This window comes from Myxine glutinosa, chromosome 1 (assembly GCF_964187855.1).
Source record: "Myxine glutinosa chromosome 1, kmMyxGlut1.1, whole genome shotgun sequence".
In the NCBI taxonomy this organism is placed as follows: domain Eukaryota; kingdom Metazoa; phylum Chordata; class Myxini; order Myxiniformes; family Myxinidae; genus Myxine; species Myxine glutinosa.
The window spans coordinates 182,144,393-182,164,975 of NC_136261.1; the positions used below are offsets into that span (position 1 = coordinate 182,144,393).

Consider the following 20,583-nt stretch of genomic DNA (forward strand, 5'->3'; position numbering starts at 1 on the left):
GGGGAATAAAATATGTTAATAATGACGTCATCGGTCACGTGGGTTAGCCGCCATCTTGGAAAAACCTAGCACCTCCATATCTCCGAAAGTGCTGAATAGAAAAAATTGAGACATGACTCATTGTAAAGAACTCTCCATGGGGAATAATATATGTTAATGATGACGTCATCGGTCACATGGTTCGGCCGCCATATTTGGCCTAAATGGCCGATAAAAAAGTACATTCCGGCAAGTCCTCGGTCTCTGACCGATTTTTTGTCTGTTTGTCTGTCTGTTTGTCTGTCTGTCTGTTTGCAGCACTGCGTCTACACCGTTGCACGTAGAATCGCCAAACTTTGCACACATATTGGTCTTGCCCTGGAATAGACTGTGCCCAATTGATGACGTCATCGGTGACGTGGTTCGGCCGCCATCTTGGAAAAACCGAAAAACTTTGTACTTCTATATCTCCGAAAGTACTGAACAGAAAAAATTGAGACATGGCTCATTGTAAAGAACTCTAGATGGGGAATAAAATATGTTAATGATGACGTCATTGGTCACGTGGTTCGGCCGCCATCTTGGAAAAACCCGAAAACTTTCTATATGTAGAATCTTTCTATACGTAGAATAGCCAAACTTTGCACACTTATTTGTCTTGCCCTCTAATATACTGTGCCCAAATGATGACGTCATCGGTCACGTGGTTCGGCCGCCATCTTGGAAAAAATTTGCAACTCCATATCTCCGAAAGTGCTGAATAGAGAAAATTGAGACATGGCTCATTGTAAAGAACTGTCCATGGGGAATAAAATATGTTAATGATGACGTCATCAGTCACGTGGTCGGCCGCCATCTTGGAAAAACGGCAAAACTTTGCACCACGAAATCTCCAAAAGTGCTGAACAGAAAAAATTGAGACATGGCTCATTGTAAAGAACTCTCCATGGGGAATAAAATATGTTAATGATGACGTCATCAGTCACGTGGTTCGGCGGCCATCTTGGAAAAACCGAAAAAATTTTGCACCTCTATATCTCCGAAAGTACTGAACAGAAAAAATTGAGACATGGCTCATTGTAAAGAACTCTCCATGGGGAATAAAATATGTTAATGATGACGTCATCAGTCACGTGGTCGGCCGCCATCTTGGAAAAACGGCAAAACTTTGCACCACGAAATCTCCAAAAGTGCTGAACAGAAAAAATTGAGACATGGCTCATTGTAAAGAACTCTCCATGGGGAATAAAATATGTTAATGATGATGTCATATGTCACGTGGTCGGCCGCCATCTTGGAAAAACGGCAAAACTTTGCACCACTATATCTCCAAAAGTGCTGAACAGAAAAAATTGAGACATGGCTCATTGTAAAGAACTCTCCATGGGGAATAAAATTTGTTAATGATGACGTCATATGTCACGTGGTTCGGCCGCCATCTTGGAAAAACCGAAAAACTTAGCACCTCTATGTGTCCAAAAGTGCTGAATAGAAAAAATTGAGACATGCCTCATTGTAAAGAACTCTCCATGGGGAATAAAATATGTTAATGATGACGTCATCGGTCACGTGGTTCGGCCGCCATATTTGTCCTAAATGGCGGATAAAAAAGTACATTCCGGCAAGTCCTCGGTCTCTGACCGATTTTTCATTTGTCTGTTTGTCTGTCTGTCTGTTTGTCTGTTTGTCTGTCTGTTTGCAGCACTGCGTCTACACCGTTGCACGTAGAATCGCCAAACTTTGCACACATATTGGTCTTGCCCTGGAATAGACTGTGCCCAATTGATGACGTCATCGGTGACGTGGTTCGGCCGCCATCTTGGAAAAACCGAAAAACTTTGCACTTCTATATCTCCGAAAGTACTGAACAGAAAAAATTGAGACATGGCTCATTGTAAAGAACTCTCCAGGGGGAATAAAATATGTTAATGATGACGTCATCAGTCACGTGGTTCGGCCGCCATCTTGGAAAAACCGAAAAACTTTGCACCTCCATTTCTCCGGAAGTGCTGAATAGAAAAAATTGATACATGGCTCATTGGAAAGAACTCTCCAGGGGGAATAAAATATGTTAATGATGACGTCATCAGTCACGTGGTTCTGCTGCCATCTTGGAAAATCCGAAAAACTTTGCACCTCCATATCTCCAAAAGTGCTGAATAGAAAAAATTGAGACATGGCTCATTGGAAAGAACTCTCCATGGGGAATAAAATATGTTAATGATGACGTCATCGGTCACGTGGTTCGGCCGCCATCTTGGAAAAACTTTGCACCTCGATATCTCCGAAAGTGCTGAACAGAAAAAATTGAGACATGGCTCATTGTGAAGAACTCTCCATGGGGAATAAAATATGTTAATGATGACGTCATCGGTCACGTGGTTCAGCCACCATATTTGTCCTAAATGGCCGATAAAAAAGTAAATTCCGGCAAGTCCTCGGTCTCTGACCGATTTTTCATCTGTTTGTCTGTTTGTCTGTTTGTCTGTTTGTCTGTTTGTCTGTTTGCAGCACTACGTCTACACCGTTGCACGTAGAATCGCCAAACTTGGCACACATATTGGTCTTGCCCTCTAATATACTGTGCCCAAATGATGACGTCATCAGTCACGTGGTTCGGCCGCCATCTTGGAAAAACCGAAAAATTTTGCACCTCGATATCTCAAAGTGCTGAACAGAAAAAATTGAGCCATGGCTCATTGTAAAGAACTCTCCATTGGGAATAAAACATGTTAATGATGACGTCATAGGTCACGTGGTTCGGCCGCCATCTTGGAAAAACGGCAAAACTTTGCACCACTATATCTCCAAAAGTGCTGAACAGAAAAAATTGAGACATGGCTCTTTGTAAAGAACTCTCCATGGGGAATAAAATATGTTAATGATGATGTCATCAGTCACGTGGTTCGGCCGCCATCTTGGAAAAACCGAAAAACTCTGCACCTCCACATCTCCAAAAGTCCTGAATAGAAAAAATTGAGGTATGGCTCATTGTAAAGAACTCTCCATGGGGAATAAAATATGTTAATGATGACGTCATCGGTCACGTGGTTCGGCCGCCATATTTGTCCTAAATGGCCGATAAAAAAGTACATTCCGGCAAGTCCTCGGTCTCTGACCGATTTTTCATCTGTCTGTCTGTTTGTCTGTTTGCAGCACTACGTCTACAGCGTTGCACGTAGAATCGCCAAACTTTGCACACGTATTTGACTTGCCCTGGAATAGACTGTGCCCAATTGATGACGTCATCGGTCACGTGGTTCGGCCGCCATCTTGGAAAAACCAAAAACTTTGCAACTCCATATCTCCGAAAGTGCTGAACAGAAAAAATTGAGACATGGCTCATTGTAAAGAACTCTCCATGGGGAATAAAATATGTTAATGATGACGTCATCGGTCACGTGGTTCGGCCGCCATCTCGGAAAAACCGAAAAAATTTGCACCTATATATCTCCGAAAGTGCTGAACAGAGAAAATTGAGACATGGCTCCTTGTAAAGAACTCTCCATGGGGAATAAAATTAGTTAATGATGACGTCATATGTCACGTGGTTCGGCCGCTACCTTGGAAAAACCGAAAAACTTAGCACCTCTTCATCTCCAAAAGTGCTGAATCGAAAAAATTGAGACATGGCTCATTGTAAAGAACTCTCCATGGGGATTAAAATATGTTTATGATGACGTCATCGGTCACGTGGTTCGGCCCCCATATTTGTCCTAAATGGCCGATAAAAAAGTAAACTCCGGCAAGTCCTCGGTCTCTGACCGATTTTTCATCTGTCTGTTTGTCTGTCTGTTTGCAGCACTACGTCTACACCATTGCACGTAGAATCGCCAAACTTTACACACATATTTGTCTTGCCCTGGAATAGACTGTGCCCAATTGATGACGTCATCGGTCACGTAGTTCGGCCGCCATCTTGGAAAAATTTTGCACCTCGATATCTCCGAAAGTGCTGAAGAGAAAAAATTGAGACATGGCTCATTGTAAAGAACTCTCCATGGGGAATAAAATATGTTAATGATGATGTCATCGGTCACGTGGTTCGGCCGCCATATTGGAAAAACGGAAAAACTTTGCACCACTATATCTCCGAAAGTGCTGAACAGAAAAAATTGAGACATGGCTCATTGTAAAGAACTCTCCATGGGGAATAAAATATGTTAATCATGATGTCATAGGTGCCTCCAATATGACGTCATAATTGGACAAGGACAAAACTTCATCCGATCAAGATGAAATTTCTTGAGCATCATCAAGGAATAAATTGGTTTCGAAAATAAATAATGATGACTTCATCGGTCACGTGGTTCGGCCGCCATATTTTTCCTAAATGGCCGATAAAAAAGTACATTCCGACAAGTCTCTGACCGATTTTTCATTTGTTTGTTTGTCTGTTTGTCCACACAGAATGTGAGTATGCTTTTCTCTGCAAACGTTGGTCTGATCGACAGGAAATTTTCACCATGGGAGCGTCTCCTCCTGTAAATTTTTTGATGATATTTATGATGTCATATGGTATGGTATAGGCCCCAACTTGGAAAAACCGAAAAATTGCACCTCTATATCTCCAAAACCACTCCATGGACAAAATTGAAACGTGTCTCATTGTCAAGTACTCCCCATGGGGAACAACATATATTCATGATGATGTCAATGGTGCCTTAATTATGACATCATAATTAGATAAGTAGAACAACACTTGATCCGATCAGTTTGAAATTTCTTGAGCATGATCTACACAAAAAATGATATGGGAGAATTAAATTGATGACATCATCAGTCACGTGTTTTGGCAGTCATATTGGATTGAACATAAATGTACATCGTCAATAAACCACACAAACACAGCAGCTCATAAACACCACACAAAATACACCACACAAACACGTCCTGGCGAGGGTCTGCAATCTTCTATTGCTCTTTCTTGTTTTATTTTGGAATATGGGAGTTGGCAGAATAAACTCAGAGGTTTTGAACCACTCGCCTCTGAACCATCTTTTCTGGGTTTGATTCCTGTTTCGACTATAGACTGTAAACCTGGTGCTTTGCAGGCAAGTCGTTGCATCAATGACTGTGCTGTCCTTTGGAGGGACATTAAGCTGGGTATTGCACCTACTTGCATTTGCTGGTGGATTTTAAGATCCAATGGTATCTTTCACACATTTGCATGACACTGCCAATCTGTTATTGATTATGCTTTTTCATTTCCAACAACAAAAGCAGCTTTGGAAAAAATTGTTTTTCTCCTCTGACCATGAAATCTATAATAGCTGGATCAAAATTCTCCCAAACCTATCTACTACATTTAAGTGAGAACCAAACTTCCCAATCTTCAAATCAGGAGGGCCACAAAAAGAAAACAATGACAAAAATCTCTGACACGTCTAATCTCTTTCCATTCACAGTGGGGCTCAGCTCAGGTCTGCTTGCAATACAAAAAAACCACCTTTTAGAGGCCATTTTTCCCTGCAAGCGGGGGTTGGCCTTTTTCGGGAACCGTGGTTGTTGTTGTTTTTTGGTCCCCTTTTTGAAGCAATCTTTTACGGCCGGATGCCCTTCCTGACGCCAACCCTTTTTGCCGCCTTTAACATCAAACAGGGAATTACCAGTGAACTGGTACTCAATTAGCTGTCCTCGGAAGGATGACAGGCTGAGTCAACCGCCCTGGCGTTAATTCAGCGATCGACCAGGATTCGAACCCAGGATCCTAGGATCCTAAGCTGGCACCCTAGCCGCTAGCCCAACACCAGGCTACTTGCAATACAAGGGATAAAAAAAAGAAACCAGCCGTTTCCTATTGTGCAAACAGCAAGCATGACTGAAAAGATGCCAAGCTTATTCCCACCACATTTGCCGACTTGCTGTGATGACACTCAAAACGTCGCAGGTTGCCTAATATTCTTCTGCTGGCACACAGCGATCATGCTTCAAGCATGCTGTGGCAGAAGTACGATATAATTCAGTCAACGTACTGCCAATAAGCATGGAGTGGCTTTAAATAGAGTATGAAGTGAGCACTGCATCGGTGTACCTTCGCACACGGGACAGCACTCTCCGTCAGGCACGTAGTGATGCGCACATGTAAGGTGCCCGCATTGCGCTGAGAAGCAGAAGCTGATGCCTCCCCGACAGCGGCAGTATCGGCACACATCGAGCCGGTACAGCTCCCCATCCATGTACTCCATCCCATTAAAGGCACATGTTGTACGTGTTTCTGGAATGCAGCAGATAACTTCAATGACCGAGGCTCAAGTTGGGCCTAGTGAAGCCGTGAAATACATTTCATTGTGCTTTATGGAAGAGTTCATCCTCTCAATGTTAAGCAACAAATCCTAAACTCAGAAAGATCAAAGCTCTAGCCTCAACATAACCATAACGATACATGCACAATTGCACATGCTATTGTAGTCTCAGGCCTTAGGACATTTTGAGCAAGAAAAAAAAACAAAAAAACTAACACAAATCATTTTACTTCATTACACGTTCTTCACAATTGACTGTTACACATTGTACTGTGTTAATTGCAATGTGCACAATTTTATACTTGTGATTCGATGGGAAACACTTTATTACATATCACTCTGTGTGGTTTTTGTTGGGCCTAGATACCTTGACTGTTTTTTTTTTTTTTTGCAAGATCGAGGCTCATGAAAGAGCTAACATTTATCACAAAAAGACAAACTGACACATAAAACATAAAAACATGATAAAAACAAAACATATGATAAGGGAGCAGGAGAGAAGATGGAGAGCAGGGACATCGGGAGATCTGTGGGAGGGAGAGGGCTTGGGGGGAGGAGGCATGGGAAGGGGGGGGAGGGGAAGATACCTTGACTGTAAAAGTAGGGTCGAGTAAAAAGGTGACAGGTATTAATATTTCAGTTAGATTTTACACCTTGCGGAAGATCGCATTCAGGGAGGTTCTAGATATTTTTGGATATGGAACAACCTTGAGGTATCAATTATTTTCTGGCTTTGTCTCATATTGACAAGTACTTTCTAGAGGGGAATTTGGGAATATTTGTGAGCCAGATATATGGGTCAAAGCAGAGCCTTGAGGGAAAGGGGAAAAGAAGAGCCAATCACCATTTGTTTTGCTGTGTACCATGCCAGTGTTTGTGTATAGCTTGGGTTTTTAATCCTTTAAATAAACTCGAGTTTGGACTACGCCCGACTGCCGGGTGGACATCAATCGATCAAAGAGCCTTGAGTTTTGTGACAAACTTTATTGCTTTATTATCCAAGGACTCTTTGAAGGTTGTAAAGGAAGCCTATGTGTGATTCAGAGCTCCTGAAATCAGAGTAGTGGACAAATTGTTCCGTACAGAAAGCACCGTTTTCTACACCTCTAGACTGGGGAACATGCTACAACAGCGTGTGGGTAATTTATTATACTATTCCCAGTACTTCTGACAGATATATGCAAATCAATAAGACTATGCTACATTTGCCTTTAAAATAATTAATATTATTACTTTACAGCAGGTTTGGTGAATGTTTCTTACCGTTGACGCACTCGTAGATGTCACAACAGTGTCCCGGTGTTCCATCGCCAGATTGCAACAACCGAGGAACCATCGAAACACCGCAACTTGGCTTTGTGCATATGACGATGCACTCGCACCTAAATTGCACGCAGCAACACACTTGTACCCAAAATTTACAACCTGGCAAACACTCGTACCTAAAATGTGCATTCACACCCAAAATGCACAATCTGTCAAGGACTCGTACCCAATACGCACTCCAATACACACTCATACCAAAAATGTGCATTCATACCCAAAATTTGCAACCTGGCAAACACTCGTACCCAAAACGCACTCCGATACACACTCGTACCTAAAATGTGCATTCACACCCAAAATGCACTGCTCATTAGAAATGTCAAGGACTCACTTTGGAGCATGTGGGCAGCAATGATCATCCTTAGAGCTACTCAAGACCATGATGCTGTCAGGAGGGCAGCTTGTGGCGTGCACTTTTGGACACTCCGCCAGGCTGCAATTGCTGTGTCCACTCTCTTCTCCTAAAATAAATATCAATAATTTAGTCATTTTGCAATTGTAATGTCTTCTTCAACTTTGGGCTGGGCTGAATAAATGCTTTCCTCTATAATGTCCAGCTCCATGGTTAGAAGAATAAGCCGCTGCCAGGGAACTAAAGGAGCAGGTGCCTTATTTGCCAATTATATTTATTTATTTATTTTTGCCAGATCTGAATAGCATCAAAGTTTTTGAAGGAGGAAACCTGGAGATGATGGAATGACCATCAAAGTCTCCTTCGTATCACATTGTCTATTACTTTATGTATTTCTTGTAATTTACCTTATTAAAGTATAAAGTGTGATAATTGGTTCTTCTCCTTTGTTTTGGAAGTTTCTCTCATGCTCCTTTATATGACCCCATGTTGATTAATTATAGATGCCTCCCATTAGTTGGTTTGTGAGCGGCATTATCTGACATTCCAGTGGTGAGAGCACTGAATATGATAAGAGACTATAAAACACAATACTAGAGCGAAGTCGATAGCGCCATCCCAAATCTCCACGCTTCCCACCTAAATTTGACCTTTTGACCCCACCCCAGGGAATGGGCCAAAAATGACACTGCTCTTGCACTTTTGTGCCATATATGTAGTGATCATAACTACCAAGTTTGATTAATTTATGCACAACCGTTTAGGAGGAATTAGTGTGATGGACAGAGCCAGCCAGAGAGACAGCCAGAGAGAGACAGACAGACACATATAGACAGACAGCCAGATACGGATCCAATTACAATACCCCCCCTCCCACCCCCGGCGTTTTTTCCCCCCAAAAGCGTGAGGATACCAGTACTTCCTCTTTTGAGTTTTGAGGAAAGGCAGTCTATAATCCTACTTGATGATCATGGGTAAGAAGTACAATTTGTGTTTAAATCCCAACTCCCCCACCACCCAAAAAAAACAATTAAGCTCTTATGAAGAGAAATAAAAAGATCAGTATAGATAGGCCTAGAGCACAGGCCTTAGCTCAGATAATAAATATGCAGTGGGTAAATGCATTACAAAGGGAATTTGGAATTTGCCCAGGGTGTCAGTGATACACCTTGCTTACTCTCCACAAAGGACAACGTGCATTCTTTAACGTCCACCAACTAATGCTGGCAGACGGGATGGTAGTTGAAGGGTGATAGGAGAGATTCCACAAGAAGCACTATTTGTGTGTTGTCATATTATAAAAAGCAAAAAGAAAGCAGCAACTGTGACCCAAATTCCTGAACACTGCCTAATGCCATGAGAACCCAAAGTAGTTCAGAACCTGCTCATGAAATACAAGGCACAAGACACATGGGCGTTATGAGTGAAAGTGAGTTTTCTAGTAGGTGAATAAAAATAAGGAAAGGCACAGTGATTCGAGAAGGAAGATTGTGGGATGTTTGCTTATGGTCAGTTCTCGACAGTCCACATGTTTTTGTCAACCACCGAAAGTGGACAGAGGTTAGATTTTCACCCCCTGTCTGTCTGTCTGTCTGTCTGTCTGTTTGTGAGCAGGATATCTCAAAAGGTTGTGGACAGATTCAGACGGAATTTGGTGGGCAGGATGGTTGGTGTGTGACAAGGATGAATTGATTTGAGTTTAGTGAAGATCTGAATCCTCATTCGGATCCGAGAATTTTAAAGTGATTTTTAACCATTGAGTGATTGGGTTAAAACCAATATATAGCACGGTATCTCAAAAAGTTATTGACTGATTCAGATGGAATTTGGTGGACGAGTTGGGTAGGTGACAAGAACCGGATCCAGATCCAGATCCGGCCCATCAGTGGGATACAAAAGGTAAACTGTTCAGCTTGGCGGAAGTATGCGCTGTACTGTGTGCCGTTCTAGTGCAGTTATGAAATGCCAAAAGTGGTCAACAAAATGTTTGGTTATGTTGGCGAATTTTTTTTTTTATAGATTAAAAAAAACAATGGATGAGCAATATTATTTGGTTATCAAATATTAAAAAAGTATTTTGACCTTGTATAATCAACTTTGGCAACATAATAAAATGGTTGAAAATTGATTTGGGGTTTAGGGAAGTGCTGCAGCTGAACTTCTGCCCTTCGACAATGTAATCATCATCAGGTGCCGTCTCTGATCCGGAGGTTGGCTATTATGGAATGCCGTTCCAATATATCTTCAGTAGCTCTTAAAAGCTCCATATTTGACTTCCGTGTCCAAGTAATGTAACACAATAATTAAACAAAAGGAACTAAAGAAGAAATAAGGAAGGAAATTACAAAAGAAGCTGAAAGAGAGGAAAATAAAAGACAAAAAAGACTCGATTTGATTGCTGACCTTAACCTATAAGCTTGTAGCTGAACGCTGACCTTAAGCTTACATCTTAACAAGACTATGTTTGTCTGAACTCAGTCATTAGTGATGTCGGACAGAATAAAAATGTTGGTTCTTGAATCACGTGTTAGTTTGAATCATAGTTGGCACTATGTTGAAATAGGCTGGAAAGTAGAGATTCCATGCAGCATATTGACCACGTCCAAGGTCCTGGATTACTTTGCAAAAAAAAGACAGCTTTCACCAAGAAAATTCAACAAGCAAAATTGGGTGGCCTTCCTCCGTTAGAAAACATGACCACCCGAGTGAAAAAACGATGCCTGGTGCCAACGAAAAACACCAAATTGGTTACAGCAGTGGGAGACGACTTTCACACAAGCTTTTAGAGTCACCAAGCAACGTTGAGCAATACCAAGAGACGGCACAGGACAAGCCTGATGGAAAGATGGATTACAAGTTCTGATGCACCATGTTGCAAGTCTATTAAAACGTCATTTTGCGTGAAACATTCTCCCACAAATAACACCAAATCCCTCACCTTAAAGTGCTATGATATGCTGAAAGCCAATTGTGGAAACACCTATTTATAGAGGTGGAAGAAATATTATGCGTAAACAAATAGTTACTAAATATTGATACTAAAAAAGGTTAGTGAATATTTCAACGAAAAAAACCCAGCGTTGACGATTTACAAGAACAACCATTACAGTTTTGTTTATTTGTTTGGTTTCACAGACTTAAGGTCTGTCAGGCAAGAATTTTCCAGGAGATTGGGAGAGGAGGGATTCTACAAGACGAAGGATAACAAGAAAACCAAATACAGGAAAAGGCCACTTTGCACAGTAAAGCCTGTACGATGCCCGTCTCTGCACAATGTCACTTTTCAGAAGAGAGACTTAAAAGTGATGAAAATGAATAATAAACAATAACACATCGTAAATCAAAACTCGTTAAGTCACGGTAAACTGTAAAGAGAAAGTTGAAGAAAAGTCAACAATCACCATTGATATAATAGAGCAATGCCGTGACCTTTGCCTTGTGTAACTCAGAACAAAATCACACTTGTTGGAGGATGCGCATGGATAGTGGATACTTTAAAGTGTTAATACAGAAATGGATAGTTATTCACAGTCTTAGATATTGAATTCTGGACCAATAAACCTACATAGGATTGGAAAACACTTGGCTCGTTTTCCAACTGCTCAGGCCAAAGTTCGTCAATCTTTTAACAGAAAATTGGCTCAACAATGAGGGGTTAATGAGGTTCAGGCTTAAGAAACCGCAAAGATGTTATTCTACGGTTAAAATGGATTGGTGGAGAGGGAATCATGTGGTTTTTGGGTGGTATGGTGAGAGGGGCTGAGCAAGATTGATGCAGCAACAGTTCATGAATGCAATGGGAATGTAGCTGGCTGAAAACACAAGAGGATGGGTGGTTGAACGAGGCACGAGAAAAGAAAATGCAAGGTGAAACAACAATGTGATCATGGCCAATACTAGATGTTGGTATGGTGAGTAGATAAAGCACAAACCCACCTGTAACACAGGTGTACTGATCGCAGCAGAGTCCTGGTTGGCCAAATGCTGCAGAAAGTAGAATACGGGCCTGTCCTGGCAGGCAAACGGTCTGTTCACAGCGTGATGGGTCACACTCGCAACGTGAAGGTAGTGGGCAGCACTCGCCCGGCGGGATGTGGCCAACACGCTGCATAGAATCATCTGGGCAGAATGGGAGTAGCTGCAGCTCACAGCGGGCTGCATTGCAGTCAGGGTGCACCTCTGTGTGTTTGAGATGGAGGGAGACAGAGAAAGAACAATGTAGACCCCATCAGATAGTACATTAAAGGCCATCGGCAAGCTAACACCGACCAAAAGCCAGTTGTGGTGTGATACCACGAGTTGTGTGGACAGGTTGTTTGTGAATGTCCAATTTCTAGCTCACCTGGAACGAAGTTCCGGGGACCTTATGTAATGGCGAATCGTCAGTCCGTAAACACTTGCAATTTCTTCTCTGAAACCGCTTATGGGATTGTGACCAAACTTGGCACAAATTATATTTGTTGTGTAGTGAATAAAATTTGTTCACGGCATTTAAAAAAATGGGGGTCTATGGGGTTGTACCGGGGGTCAAAGTGGATCCACATCTGACCCTGCCAAAATACAAATTTGCTTTTTCCTCTGAAACTACAAGCACTATTTCGATGAAGCTTGACCACAACATTCATCACCCTTGATGAACCAAGGTTTGTTTACGGCATGAAGAAAATCGAAGTCTATGGGGTTCAACGAGAGGTCATAGTGGGTCCAGATTTGACCCTTCCCCACCCCCACAAAATAGGTATTTGCTTTTTTCTCAGAAACCACACACAATTTCAAAGAAACCTGACCACAACCTTCACCACCCATGATGTACCAAAGTTTGTTCACGGCATTTAAAAAAAAAAAAAAAAAAGGTTGGTTGCCTCCCAAAATAGGTATTTTTTTGTTTGTTTGTTTAAAGTCTTATGATTACGTTAGTATGATTGTACATGCTGCCTTGTCTTCTAGAAACCATTGAAATTGGTTAAAAATGCCATGATACGGTTTAAAATACCTTTAGTCAGTGTAGTGTACTGCTTTAGTCTACCAGGTGAGTGCCCAGGGGTATTGCCCCTATGTTTAATACAAGTGTGGGTATGATTTCAAGTGTGCGATTACAAATGTTGTGTAAAATGAGGTTCCAGAGAGCAATAGCTTATTCTAGAGTTGTGAAAGGAACCAAAAAATCCGAGTCGAGTAAAACTGTGAGAAGTAGTTTTGAGCCAACGTGAAATACAAAAAAAGGTGAGCGAGTGTAAACTTCAAAATGTGTGACCTCCAGATAATGTAAATACAGGCTTGAATGACCATCATGGCTCTGTTCTATCTCCCCTGGTGAGAGAGGCAGTTTATCTGCATTATTACTTCACTCGCACCACAGACTACCTATCTTCAGCTGTCATTCGATAACAAGCTGAAGCTGAAAAGGCAGTATGGCATTGGGCCACTGGCAGAAAACCTTTGCAGGAACAAAAACGATTTTCAATACTGGGTCTTCTCATCAGAAGGACACAATAACAGTCGCCAACTGTTTTCACAAGATTCAATGTGTCGATTGGAGGGCCCAGCAGATGAATGCGTACAGTACTGTGAAAAGGTTTGGGTCATTCCAATGATATTCATACCTCAGGAAAAAATCATCAAATTATCAGTGATAACAGTCATATGTGTTTATTATTTCAAATTAACAGCCTTTATAAATGCACATGAAACAAACTGATAAAGTAAATAATAAGAATAGTGTTCTTTTTATAATATCAGTCAGTACTTTGTCTGCCTTTTGCCTTCTTGAGTGCTGTCACTCTTTTACTGATGCTTCCTGTATACGACTGAAGCACTCTTTCAGGAATATTGTGCCAAATGCCCTAGAGTACATGTCACAATTCTTGTCTTGTCTTGTCTTGTTCTTGATTTTGAAGAACTAAAGATTTAGACTAAAGCAGTATACTACACGAAAGAAGTATACTAAAGCAGACTAAAGCAGTATACTACACCGACTAAATTCTTGTCTTGTCCATGTCTTGGTTATGACTAACTTCCCTGAAAATGTCTGCTGCTCTTCTTCTGCTCCAATCGGCTCATCTGATCATGTGCTTGTTAAAGTGGACATCTCTCTGACCATTCTCAGAGAGCCTCCTCAGCGTTGACGAGTCTGGCATTTCACTCAGGCCAACTGGCACGGTCTTCAAGCAGCCATCAATCATCTGGAATGGTCTCCCATCTCTACTGCCTCTGACATCAACTCTGCCTGGGAAATCTTCCAAACTAAATTGCTCTCTCTCATGCACAGATTTATCCCATCTCGTCTTCAGTTGTCATACCCTTCCTCCCGTCCATGGTACACGGAATCTTGGGGTGAGGCTGTTGCCCAGAAACAACTTGCTTTCGTCTCCTAGAAAGCAAATCCCACGGAAGGAAATCTCATTTCCTTTCACAAAGCCCGAAACAAGTGTGTGTCCACCCTAAGGAGAGCCAGGAAACAATATCTCTCCGTTCTCAAGACCGAACTCTCTTATCTGTCTCCCTCTTCCAAATCCTGGTGGTGTCTGGACAAATCTGTTTCTGGTGTTTGTTCCCCCTCCATCCCCTCCCTCACCTCAAACGGCTACACGGCTGACTCCGCACGTGAAAAAGCTGAATGCCTCAACTCTGTGTTTGCCTCTAAACCCTGTGTCCCAAACTCATCCCTCTCTGTACCCACCGTACCCAGCTGCTCCTGGACTCTGCGTCCTTTCCTCCTGACAAGGTGGAAAGGTTTCTGTCAACCCTCGACTCTGATTCTGCAACTGGACCTGACGGCATCAGCCCACGGGTCCTAAAATCCCGTTCTTCCGCTCTTTCACTCCCTCTCTCTGTTCTCTTCACCCTCTCTTTTGCTCAAGGTCATCTGCCATCTGCTTGGAAATCAGCCAACATCACCGCTTTGCACAAAAAAGGTGCAAAAACAGATCCTAGCAACGACAGACCAATCAGCCTTCTCCCAATTATCAGCAAAGTCATGGAATCCATCATTGCTTCAGATATGAATCCTTTCCTCTTCTCCAATGGCTTGATCTCTGATCATCAATTTGGTTTCAGACCTGGTCACTCTACTCTGGACATGCTGCTTCTGCTTTCTCAACAATGGATGGAGGTCCTCAATGCCAAACAGGAAATTAGAGCTGTCTCCCTTGACATATCACGTGCCTTCGATACGGTCTGGCACCCCGCTCTGCTCACCAAACTCTCCTCCTTTGGTATCCATGGAAATCTCCACGCATGGCTGGCGGACTTCCTCTCTAGTCGTAGTCAACGTGTGGCCCTGAATGGGTTTCTCTCATCTCCTCTTCCTGTTCAGGCTGGAGTTCCCCAAGGCAGTGTTCTGGGCCCTGTGCTTTTTCTGGTCTTCATCAATGATCTCTCTGACTCTCTTTAAAATCCTCTCTATCTCTTTGCTGATGACTCTACTCTCTGACGCTCCATTCCTCATCCCTCAGATCGGCAGTCTGCAGCCTCCTCACTCTCTGCAGACCTGGACAAAATCACAGACTGGGCAAACACGTGGAACATGTCTTTCAATCCTGACAAATCTCACACTCTTACGATGTCTCTCCGAAAAGACCGACTGGACAACCCTCCCATCCACTTTCTGAATAATCCTCTCCAAGAAGTTCTGTCACTCAAGCTTTTGGGTCTCACTATCTGCCATGATCTTTCCTGGGAAAACCACATTTCAAATCTGGCCTCCAAAGCCAGTCGCCGACTGGGCATCCTCCGTCGTGCGAAGTCCTTCCGTGGCACACTTGAGCTCCTCACCACATACAAGGCTTTCATCCGCAGCTCAATGGAATACTGCTCTCCCATCTGGGCTGGTGCTCCTGCTTCACACCTAGCTCGTCTTCACGCTGTTGAAACCAAAGCGTTCAGAATCATTGGAATCTCCCGCGATGAAGCTAACTCCAAAGGCCTTTCACTCACTCACCGCAGGCAGGTTGGTGGTCTTTCCGTCTTATACCGACTCCTCTCTGGCCTTGCTGCTCCAGCTCTCTGGGCTCTGTCCCCCAAATATTCCTACAGGTCGCACAAGATCTGCCTGCAACCCTCTTATTGTTAAACTGCCAAAATCAAGACTCTCTGCTCACCTTCACTCCTTCATTCCTTTCTCCCACCTCTGGAACAAACTCCCTCACTCTCTTCAATCCAACTCCACCCTCCAGGTCTTTAAAATAGCTGTTCACCACCATCTCTTTTCTTCCCCCATCCAAAACCTTGATCTTTTCTACCCCCGCTAATTTCACCCCAAATCCACTTTTTTGAAATACCAACTTCTGTCCGGGAAGTCCTTGGTGTCCTTGTGTTTTATACTTCTCCCACCCCCCCCCCCTTCCCAAGCCTCCTCCCCCCAAGCCCTCTCCCTCCCACACATCTCCCTGCTCTCAAATGTTATGTTTGTGTGCTTCCCCTTCTCTCCCCATCTTGTCTTCTGCTCTCTCTTTTTATATATTTTGTTTGTCTGGTTGATTTGTTTGTGAAATAAATGTTAGCTCTTTCACGAGCCTCGATTCAGTATACAAAAAAAAAAAAAAAAAAAAAAAATTCTATAAGGTGAGTTGGTTTCCTTTTGTTCTTCTCCGTTTCCAGGTAATCCCATATGGCCTCGATGGTACTCCTGTCTGTGCTCTTGATTGGCCATTCAAACACTCAGACCACCCCAGCTGCAACCTTGATCCCCAAATACGGTTTTACTTCATTGGAAAGTGTGTTTTGGATCATTATCTTGTTGGAAAATGAAACCTCTTCTGATTAAACGATCTCCATAAGGGACTGCATGATTTCAACTCGGAACTGCATGGTGCTGCAGTATCTGCTTGTACTTCTCTTAGGTTAACATCCCATTGATTTTAACAGGTTTTCCTAAATAAAAAGCTGAGATACAGCCACAGAGCCTCCCCAATGTTTAACAGTGGGCTGCACAGATTGCATGTTGTAATGTTTTGCAACTGGCATCTCTTAGATGCAAAAAGTTCAAACTTTGATTCATCAGACCAGAGTACCCGATTCCATTGTTGAATCAATCAATCTTGGTGCTGCTGTGCAAATTTCAGTCTTTTCATATTATTCCGTGGTCTCAGCAGTGGTTTCTTTGCTGCAACTCTGCCATGGAGACCTGCTGCAATCAGCCTTCTGCGCACAGTGCTGGGCGAGGTGTTAATGTTCAGGCCTGCTCTCATTTCATTTGTCAGCTACTGACTTGATTTTCTTCTATTGCATAAGCTGAGCAGCTTCCAGTGCTTGTCTTGCTTTGGTGAGGTTCTTCTGAGTCTTCCTGACCATTTCTAGTCTTGTACCAACGCAGTTTCTTTCAGGCATTGCAAAGTGTACCTCACACCATTGTAGGAGATCTTCAGCGTTTCTTCTATTTTCTTCATAGTGTGCTCTTGTTACCTCCACCACCACAGGTGGATGGAGGTTATGTATTCACCACTGTCTGTCTGTTTGTCCGTTTGTGAACAACACATCTCAAAAAGTTGGACGGATTCAGACGAAATTTGGCAGAGAGGTAGCATGTGTGACAAGGACGAAATGATTAGATTTTGGTGAAGATCCGGATTCGGATCCGGCCACTATAATTTTTTAAGTGATTCTTCACTATTGGGAGATGGGGCCAAAAACGATACATAGCAGGATATCTCAAAAAGTTGTGGACGAGTTATGGCAAAACTTGGGAGATTAGTGGGGTAGGTGACATGAACAAGCCGATTAGATTTTGGTGAAGATATGAATATGGATTCGGATATGAGAAATTTTTTAATATTTAAAAAAAAAGTGATTCTTCACCATTGGGAGATCGGGTGAAAAGCGATATACTGTATATCATGATATTTAAAAAAGTTATGGGCGAGTTATGAATAAACTTGGTGGATGAGTTGGTTCGGTGACAAGAACAAGCCGATTAGACTTTGGTTCAGGTCCGAATCCAGATCCGGCCTCTCAGTGGGATACAAAAGGTAAATGTTCACCAGGCAGAGGTATGCTCTCTACTGAGTCGTTCTAGTTCTCACTGAGTTTGGATCTTCACACGACGTTCTGTTGAAAGTTGCTTTCTTTGTGCCACTCGGTACCCACTCAGACTTTCAAGCAAGGGAACAAGCTGATGAAAAACTAATTTCACACATTCACTAATTTACAACTTTTGTTGTAGTTTTTTGTAATTAACATTAATGTACGTGGTGTTGATTACTTTAATAATTTATTATTTTTACTGTAAAAATATTCATAAACCGTTTAATTTCACATTTTCTTTATGGTAAGTGGATATAACTAGCACATGATAATATATGAATAGCATAAATTAAACTTTTTCAACTTCTAAAAGTATTTCATATACTTAAAGGCAACCGATATTAAATTGACTTTCACAGAAATTTTAATTATTATCTACCTATATTACACACTTCTAACTTCGCACAAATGTTTAATGGGGAACATCAGCAGAAAAGTGAAAATAATCCAAACCTTTGCACATTACCAGTACTGCATCTTCAATGATTGTACTACATGAGAGGAACACTTGGGCATATTATGGTCTTGAAGTTATTGGCAGTTGGCTCTGTAGGTGCTGTCATTACTGTGATTTGCCCTCTATCAGAGCTACACCTCTCACTTTGTCAACAGGACAGTTAAAGAAAATAAAAAAACATACATTATGTACACACACACATGAACTTTTCACAGAATTCCTGGACAAGAAACATGGAGAGGCCTAAATGTCTTCTTTGAGATCACCTTAATCATCTGACGTTTCACATTGGGTCATCATAAGTTACATTTGCAGTGCTATCGACGCTCCAACATCTCGCAATGATATCTCATTCTTCTTGGTGCTACAAAACTTCCAGAAAAACATACATAGATTAAGCTCACTCCTGCACAAAGGAGGGCAGCAGGTGTGATGGGGAATGTAAATAAGAGGATATGGGAAACCCCACATCCTTCTGGTGTTCTCTTCATGAAGTGCACTCTCAATAGCACCGAAGGTTAGGTGCAAAGGGAAAGGAAATGAGAGGAGGTCTGTGTAGAGTGCAGGACTCTGAGCAGACAGGTGCGAGACATTCCTTTGGCCTGTTTGCTGCATGCACACACATGCTTGTCCCAGCCTGCCCACGTATCTACCTATGTCATTTGGAGTGTACAAGGAAATCAGGCTGGTAGAGTGAAAAATCAGTCCCAAAAATGAAGAGCAGGAATGAATATTGGTGAAGTTACATTTTTGCCAAAAATTGATTTCTTTGGAGATGCTGCCCAATTAATGAGCAAAAACAATTGTTGAAAATGAGAACTTGAAGGTTGTTTTCTTTTTCAAATCCGAAAAGATTCGAGTAAGACCTGAATGTCCCGGGCAAGCCAAACTAGTTTAAATGTAAATTAAACCACCAAATTCATTGTAAAACCACTCACTTTCCTACCACTGTGGGTCCTAGTGCTCTCATTATGTTCATTACTTAAAGACCGCTTTTCAGAAGCATTTTTTTTTTTGCTCACGTGCTTATCATAACATGGCACACAAACAGCAGTTCAAACTCCAACCACCTGGAACAAGAAACCAGCTTGAACAGGGATACCAAGATCAGCCTTTGGGTCTCATTTCGACTGGCCTGACTGCATGCTGAGAGCACAGACCTCCAGTAAAACCAATGAAAACCTTCAGCAAAACGACACCTGCTGCCGTGCAATGGCAAAAAACCCACTTTGGACAGGCATATCACCAAGGCATGCTGTTCTCGTATTTAGAAAGAACACGTGAATGAGCAACGAAATACCCAGAAACATCAGCTACTGTGAGGCCTGCAATCTGTCATGGTTATAATGGTGTTCACATGGAATGTCCAGATAATTGAACTTCAGCTGCAAGTTCTCAAATGCATTTCCATGATCCAGTACATAGAGTGTGCCTTCAGAGCAATAAGGTAACACAAATCAAAGAACAGAACCAAACGGCAAATGTTCTGAAGGATATTGCTACTCGGAAGTGGAACATGGTGCAGGTGGAATAATAGGAGCATGGAATGTGCGATAAACAGCCAGACAAATAAAAGACTGTCCTGTTCGCTAAAACGCACAAGTAGCACTTCGCATCCAAACTATGCGAAGCCGGCAGAGTGTGGGAAACTCAGGCGGCGAGGGGAGAGGCACGGCACGCTTCAGGAACCAGGAGTGCTGCGTTCAGGAGACAAAAAACGTTTGGAATGCTGGCTTGGTTCCAGCAGCTCGGTAAGGTGGTCGGGGTCTCACGCATGAGGCTCCCGCGAGGGCACCGAGGGGCTCACATACCTTTGCTCCCCAGCCCGTTGGTGTAGTGTTGTGTGAAGTCTTGCCACTCGAAACAGTTGCCCAATATAACAGCTCTAGTGGCCAGGAAGTGCCCAAGGGAATGGTAGTAGAATCTGTGGATTCCAGGAATTCATTCTCAACCCACCCAAATGTAGGTTCCAATGCTATCAACTGTACCATCAGACCAAGACATAAAAAGTAAACAAAGAATCAGAAGTCTTAAGATGAAAGCCAGAACCTGGTAGAACGCATACGTCTGCCAGGTTGAACAGTTTATGTTTTGTATCCCACCGAAAGGTCGGATCTAGAGGTGAACCAAAATCGAATCGACTTGCTCTTGTCACCTACCCAGCTCCTCCACAAGTTTTTTGTCATAAACCGTCCATAATTTTT

The 20,583-nt window shown here is 42.5% G+C and overlaps 1 protein-coding gene across 2 annotated transcripts in view; it reads right to left on the reverse strand.

The window, feature by feature from the left end:
• The window catches only part of CRIM1 (cysteine rich transmembrane BMP regulator 1), a 72,066-nt gene that overhangs the window by 47,166 nt on the left and 4,317 nt on the right, over positions 1-20,583 (reverse strand). For both annotated transcript variants that reach the window (XM_068123455.2, XM_068123462.2), the window contains exons 2-5: positions 11,839-12,081; positions 7,882-8,011; positions 7,488-7,606; positions 6,014-6,196 (exon numbers count right to left, since the gene is read on the reverse strand). In XM_068123455.2, the coding sequence (XP_067979556.2) occupies positions 6,014-6,196; positions 7,488-7,606; positions 7,882-8,011; positions 11,839-12,081 (675 nt within the window). The remainder of the gene's footprint in view (positions 1-6,013; positions 6,197-7,487; positions 7,607-7,881; positions 8,012-11,838; positions 12,082-20,583) is intronic.